The sequence below is a fragment of the Galeopterus variegatus genome, unplaced genomic scaffold (assembly GCF_000696425.1).
Source record: "Galeopterus variegatus unplaced genomic scaffold, G_variegatus-3.0.2 Scaffold5246, whole genome shotgun sequence".
NCBI lineage: Eukaryota > Metazoa > Chordata > Mammalia > Dermoptera > Cynocephalidae > Galeopterus > Galeopterus variegatus.
In genome coordinates, this window is record NW_007731357.1 from 16,195 (window position 1) to 24,294 (window position 8,100).

Here is an 8,100-nt window from a genome sequence, read left to right on the forward strand (position 1 = left end):
AAAAAAAAAAAAAAAAAAAAAAAAAAAAATATGGCTCAATTGTTTGTCATCTACAAGAAACTTACTCAAATATAATGATATAAGCAGATTAAAACATTGGAAAAATAATGATAAATGGGTCAAGCCACGAAGATATAGCAATACAAAATGTGTATGCATCAAACAACAGAGTTGCAAAACGTGACAGGACTGAAAGGCGAAAGAGAAAAATTCACAATTACAGCTAGAAATTTGAATATTGGTCTCTCAATAATCAATGAGGATACAGGAGAATTCAACATCATCATCAACCAAGTGTCTAATTGATATTTATAGAACACTCCATCCAACAGCACAGTACATATTCTTTCCAAGCTCCCACGGGACATATTTAAAATAGAGCCATAAAACGAATTTTCAAAAAATTTAAAAGAATTGAACTCACCCTCACCTCAAGAAACTTTAAAAGTTGAGCAAAATAAACAAGAAGCAAACAAAAGATGAGACAGCAATAAGACTTAGAAAAAGCAATGAAACAAAAAAGTTCTTTGATTCTTTGAAAAGGTAAACAAAATTGACAAACCTCTAGCAAGACTGACCAAAAAAAGACATAACTACCAATTTCAAGAATGAAACAGAGAGAGTAGATATCAAAAGGAAAATAAGGCACTGGCTGGTTAGCTCAGTTGGTTAGGGCGCAGCCTTACAACACCAAGGTCATGGGTTCAGATCGCCATAATGGCCAGCTGCCCCCCACCCCCCCAAAACCAAAAAGAATAATAAAGGAATACTACAAACTATGTACCCATAAATTTCACCTTAGATGGAGTCATCCAGTTCCTCAAACAGCACAAACTACCACAACTCACACAATATAAAGTAGTGAATTTGTAGTCACAAAACTGAATTCATAATTTTAAAAACCCCCTTCAAAAATTTCTTGGCCAAGGTAGTTTAACTGGAAAATTCTTCCAAACATTTGCAGATAAATTAACATCAATTCTATACAATCCCTTCCAGAAAACAGGAGACAGAACACTTGCCAATTCATTTTAAGAAGCCAGTATTACTGACACCAAACCACACAAAAACAGTACAAAAAAGAAAGCCTCAGACCAATATCGGATCGATAAATTAACATCAATTCTATACAATCCCTTCCAGAAAACAGGAGACAGAACACTTGCCAACTCATTTTAAGAAGCCAGTATTACTGACACCAAACCACACAAAAACAGTACAAAAAAGAAAGCCTCAGACCAATATCGGATCTCATGAATATAGACACAAAAATCCTTAAAATATTAGCAAACAGAATTTGGCAACATATAAAAATAATACAGCATAACCAAGTAGGGTTTATTCCAGGGATACAGGCTTCAAAACCTTGGTGATCAAGGGAATATTGACTGAGGGATCAATATTCAAAAACCAATCAATATAATCCACCATATTAATAGGCTAAAGAAGAAAACCATGTGATCATATCAACTGATGAAGAGAAAAGCATTCAACAAAACACCACCCATTCATGAAAAAACTCAAAAATTTAGGAAGAGGAGACAGTTCTCAACTTTCTCAACTTGAGAGAGATTACCTACAAAAAACATACAGCTATAAAATTATGAAAAACTGAATAACAAGTCAAAAATGTCTGCTCTTAACACTGTTATTCAACATAGGACTGAAAGTTCACCAGCGCAATAAAGCAAGAAAAGGAAATGAAAGCCATACTGATCAGAAGGGAAGAAATAAAATTGTTCCTATATGCAGATGACATGATTAGTCTACAAAGAAAATCCCAAGTAGTGTACACACACACACAAAACCCTCTTGGAATAAGCAGTTTAGCTAGGTCACAGGATTCAAGATCAATATGTAAATATCAATTGTATTTCTATATACTAGCAAATGGAAACGGAAATTAAAAATACAATACCATTTATAATCGTAATACCTAGGTGTAAATCTAACAAAGCACAAACAGAACTTGTATGCTAAAAACTATAAATTGCTGATGATAAAAAGCAAAGAAAAACCAAATAAATGGAGAGACATACCATGTTCCTGGATTAGAAGACTCAGCATAAAGATATTAATTCTCCTCAAAATTATAAATAGGTTTAACACAATTCCAATCAAAATCTCCCTCCGTAAACAACATTCCAGAAGACTTTTTGTAAATACAGACCAGATAACTCTAAAATTTATACAGAAAGACAAAGGAACTAGAATAGCTAAAAATAATTTTGAAGAAGAATAAAGTGGGCAAAATCAATCTATCTGATTCCAAGACTTATTACAGAGCTACAATAATGAAGACCATGTATGTAGTAGGTGAAGAGACAGACACGACCAATGGAACAGAACAGAAAAACCAGCAACAGCCCCACATAAGTATACCAAACAATTTTTGACAAAAGTGCAAAAGCAACCCAATGGATTTTTCAACAAATGGTGCTGGAGCAATTGGATATCTATACAGAAAAAAATGAACTTCAAACTAAACCTCATACCTTACACAAAAGTTAACTCAACATGGATCATACATTTAATGTAAAACGTAGCAGTATAAAACTTTTACAAGAAAACACAAGAGAAAATCTTCAAGGTCTAGGGCTTGAAGAGTTCTTAGACACATCAAAAGCATGACCCATTAAATAATTTTTTAAACATCAATAAATTGAACTTCATAAAAATTAAAAACATTTGCTCTGCAAAAGACCTGTTAAGAGGGTGAAGAGACAAGCTACAGACTAGAAGAAAATAGTTTCAAATTACATATCTGGCATAGGATTAATATTTAGAATATACTAAGAACTCTCAAAACTCAACAGTTAAAAAAAAAATCCAATTAGAAAATGAGAAAAAGATATGAAGAGACATCACTAAAAAGGATATAATGAATGATAAATAAGCACATGAAAAAGATGTTCAACATCACTAACCATCAGGGAAATGCAAATTGAGACCACGATGAGATATCACTACACACCTATCAGAACAGCTAAAATAAAAAATAATGACAATACCAAATGCCGGCGAAGATTCGGAGACACTGGATCTCTCATACATTGCTGGTGGGAATGTAAAATGGCACGGCCACTCTGGAAAATAGTTTGGCAGTTTCTTAAAAAACTAAACAACTTAACCATGACCCAGCAATTGCCCTCCTAGGCATTTATCCCAGAGAAATGAAAACTTAAGTCCACACAAAAACCTGTACACAACTGTTCATCAGCAGCTTTATTTATAAGAGCCCAAAACTGGAAACAACCAAAACAACCTGCAATATATGGTAAAATAAACTGTGGTACATCCAGACTATGAAAGTATTTTCTACTTAGCAATTAAAAAAAAAAAAAAAAGAACTACTGATACAGGCAACAACTTGGATGGATCTCAAGGGCATTATACTGAGTGGAAAAAACCAGTCTTAAAAGGTCCAAAACTGTAACATTCTTGAAATGACAAAATTCACGTGATAAAATGACATCAAACTATACACACACATTGTACCAATGTCAATTTCCCTGGATTTGATATTGTATTATAGTTATGTAAGATGTAATCATTGGGGGAAATTGGGTGAAGGTCATATGGGCCTCTCTGGACATCTTCGAAACTGAACCTAATCATTTCAAGATCAAAAGTTTAAGGGGGAAAAAAATCAGTAAAACTATACTCATAAGGCCAAGAAAAAAAATAAATCAGGCTCTGCCCAAGAAAATATGAAGTGCCCTGAAATCCATATCAAGAAACTTAGCAATTTCTCCAAATTTGACAATCCTAAATATTTAGATAACAGCACCAATAACTTCTCTAAATTATCAGCTACACACACACACACACACACACACACACACACACACGCACGCACGCACAAATAAATCCATCAACACTCCAGAACAAGGGCTGACAAACTATAGCCTGTGAGCCAACTCCAGGCCATATTTTTATTAATAAAATTTCATTGAAACAGACACAACCATACCAAAAAAACATAACAAAACAAAAAGCTATTGGCTTTAGTTATTGGTTATTTTGCAACAACACTGAATATCAGAGAACAGTATCACCTTAAATTGGCTACACTTTTCATCATACTAGAGCACAAGGAATTATAATTCACTGGCATGTTTATCCCTAAAACAAGTTTCCAAATCTATCAAAATACGACATACAAAAAAGGCAATTTCCCATCTGCCATTCAATTTAACAAACTACTTAAACAACTGTGCTCGCTGCAAACTTCCTATACGCACACACAAACAATGGAAGTACAGCTTAACTGCAGTTACCATACCTTGGAAAGTATCAAATCGCCTAACCATCGCACACAATCGACATAATTCCTATGTATGTCTCTGGTAGAAAAGTCAGGAAAGTGGATTTTCTGAGAAATAAATGGCCTGAAGGAAGAATGGAAATTTAAAAAGTTAAAAGAAAAAAGTATAGTAGAATCACACTGTTTTTCATTTTTGGATTTATAAAACTTTGAAAAGCAAATATATGACCATCAATTCCCATGTATGTAGATAACTGAACACTTTATCTGCCTATTGAGAGCTGAAGTCTCATTCCATTTTTAAAAAAAATTTTCCCCCATTATCAGCTTTCATATTCAATTTTATTTTTGTCCTATGATATTTCATTTACAAAAATTGCATCTTCTTGCCTTTTACTATATATAGCCCAAAATTAATCACTTCAATTTTGGCTATCCTAACCAATGATAAAATAAGAGATCTGATTGCAGGAATGAAAGTTTCTCATAGAAAATATACTAAGCTACCTACTCAATCCTTTAAAACTAAGCATGAATGTTCTATCAAAGTCAACATATCTAAAATATTTCTAAAGATAGTCATCTTTCTAGAAACATCATTTCAAAGTCTGCTAAAGATAAGTTTAGTAGAGAGTCCTGCCTTGAGCAAGAATTTCTGAAAATGGTACCTTGCAGGAATTTGACATTTATCAGTTAGGACTCTTCCAAATAATTTCTGTATTTAGGAAACTAAAATGTGGCACCATTTTCTTTCTTAAAGAAATTTGCCGGAAGACAATAAACAAGACAAGCTGCTACCAACTCTGGAGTTAGTTAATTAATAGTACAGTACACCTAACATTTCTAATCTAGTAAGTGATTCAGTTTTCATACTGAAGTAAACTACAGAAGTATGATATGCCATGAATTAGGTGTCTCAGGCAATCCACATGTCCTCTCTCTGCCTTTTCCTTCATGGTAAAAAGCATGTTTGGCTGCATCATCTCAAAAAATCCTTCCAATTCAAATCCTGGGATCTTTTGTTTGTTAAAACATTAAAATATTATTAATGATCTGATATAAATTCTTAACTCTGCTACAATCATGTTAATTGCTTTTTAGCCAAGTACATATTATAATCTTATGGCTAAACCTCTCTCAAGGAGAAGACCAGAATAACTCAATGTTATTTTCTGTCAGCTGTAAATATCATTTGTACTTATTCCAGAGATCTGGAAAAGTAATTTAAAAATACAAATTTAACATTGTACTAGTCCCTGGTGTTTTAAAGTACAAATCTGAAAGCTCTACTAATTCTTAGAGGCCACTGAAGTCTAGTCAATATTACTGCATTGAAACATTTGCTGATGCTTACAAATTTAACTAACCATCTATTAATAATATGGCTGATAATAAGAAAATACTCTAGCGCTTTGATAAAACAAATTATGAACAAAGTTAACATATGCACACATATGATGTTAATAGTGAAAGTGTTAATGACAGCCTGATAAGATCCTAAAAAGAGAGTACTGCATTAAGAATTGAGGCATTTCAAAAATACACTAAGAAAACTACAGAAGTCCCCACCTCATAGTACCATGAAGCAAGACTCCTGTGTTTGAATTTTCTACATTTAACAGTTAACATCATTTAAAGGAAAGCATATCACATGAATTAGAGCTAACAATCCCATTTTTAAAAATTATAGATTACTATCTTGAATTAGAATTTACACTGTTAAGTGTTACTTTAACATTATTCTAAAGTGTCCTTTACTCTATTCCACAAGTGTAAGTAATTTGGATTTTATAACTTAGAAGGCCAAGCACATACATACCTAAATAAAAATAAGTGAAATATACCACTAAATTAAGAAGAAAACACAATTTAAAGGAGATTTTGGAAACTGAGCCACAAACATTATTAAAAATAAAAGGCTTCCATTCTGTTTTGATAGCTCTGCTCTCCCATAAGTCTGCAATTGGGACAAGGTCACCAGGCCAGAGTGGCATCATCAGGGAGACTTTTCTTTTTTTCTTCACCCAAGCAGCTGTCAATCCAAGCCACTGGCATCATAGTTTCTTCTTTTTTGAATTAAAACCAACGTACCAGCAATAGTCTGCTCTCCCCTGGAATCTCTAACATGCTCTGTTTACATCGATAAAGGCATTTAAGGAAAACAAACAATTTAAAGCTCATTTTAAAGTTAATGTATACATACATACATACATGGCTTCCATTTAAAAGGGATGAATTTTACGGTATGTAAATATACCCTAATGTTACTAAAGAGGGGCTTCTAAGCTCTATGTTGGGTATTTATAAGAATTTTGGAAAAAGTAAAATACATCTTAACTCAACATGATATAGCAAATTGTTTTATATACTACAACTGTTACCTGTTAGTTTTATTTGGGTTATAATCGTAAGATTCCTTAATTGCATTCATCATTCTCTTTGAATTGATCCTCCAAAGTTTAAGAGAGTGATCCATACCACAGGACATTATTTTTTCACCCAAAAGATCATAATCCTGTATGTAAAACAGAAAAGTTTAAGTATATAAATTACAGTCCCAAATTATATTTATCCAATTTTCACCTGATATACAATATAGTGAAAATTTATTTCAAACCACAATAGTAACTACATTTTGGGTTTAATCTATCTAGGCCATAAATCTCAGTTTATCACTGTCAAGATTTAAAGTTTTGATTGGTCTTTCACTACCAGAGTATATAAGCTTGTATAAGGAAAAAGGTAGGAAAATAAATTACTTGAATTTAGTTTTATCTATTCAATCATACTTAAATATTTATTTTGCTTGGTTTTGAAGGTAAATCGAATGCTGAGGTAAAATAATTATTCTATGACACAAAAAGCTGAATGTATTTGTATTACTTTTCTTGTCCAACCCTGACCAAGCTATGAATCTATATGTGAAATTACATGAGTCCTTATAAACAGCTAAAATTTTACTTTATCCTAAGTCAAAATGTTTCAGTTACATTGGTTTTTCAGTTTACTTTTTAAATGAGTAAAAAAAAAAAAAGTCTAATGGGAATAACAGATTTTAACTTTTTCATTTGCTTTTTACTAATTAATAGGCACCTGATAGATCACCTACTGTACCAACTTTATTTCATAAGTAGACACTGAGGCCCAGAGACACTATTTAATTTAGTACAAGGCACATAACGAGTTCATGAAAATCTCACGCATCTATCCTTAAAGCAGTGAGCTCCTATATTTCAGAGAAGAGATATATATACACTGCTCTCATTTTAAGAAATGACAACAAAGAGTTCTATTGAAGGAGAATATTTTCCTTACTAACCTTGGTATTTTGTGTTAATCCAACCTTTGAATTAATTATGCACACTTATAAGACCCTAACAGCTTTAGGTTTGGTGTTTATTGAACAAGTCTGGTTGTTGCTACTTCTAATTACCTCACTGTCAATAGCAACAAGACATCCTTAGTCAGCAGCTCTAATTCAGAGTTCTTAATAAAGGAGGGTACACATGAAGCCAGATGCAGAATGCTACTCCAACTTTTAGAAAATCCAAGTTGACAGGGTCTCTTCTAAGGTAGGTATGATTTTCACAAAGGCATACAAACCTCAACTATAGGAATATTTTAGTACTGCCAATTAAAACACTACATGCTTCAAAATATGATAACTCTTTGCATAGTTTAATTAAAAAGAATTGAAGAGGTGTAAAATTACTGAAGAAACCAAGTGAGCTACATACATGGAACATAAGTAAAGCTAAGATAATGTAAAAATCTGAAACCTGATTAAAAACATTTGTATCATACGTAACAGATTAATGGACTATACTACATCA

At 32.6% G+C, this 8,100-nt stretch overlaps 1 protein-coding gene across 2 annotated transcripts in view; it reads right to left on the reverse strand.

The window, feature by feature from the left end:
- EED (embryonic ectoderm development) overlaps window positions 1-8,100 on the reverse strand; it is a 31,290-nt gene that overhangs the window by 6,986 nt on the left and 16,204 nt on the right. For both annotated transcript variants that reach the window (XM_008589140.1, XM_008589139.1), the window contains exons 8-9: window positions 6,649-6,782; window positions 4,286-4,391 (exon numbers count right to left, since the gene is read on the reverse strand). In XM_008589140.1, the coding sequence (XP_008587362.1) occupies window positions 4,286-4,391; window positions 6,649-6,782 (240 nt within the window). The remainder of the gene's footprint in view (window positions 1-4,285; window positions 4,392-6,648; window positions 6,783-8,100) is intronic.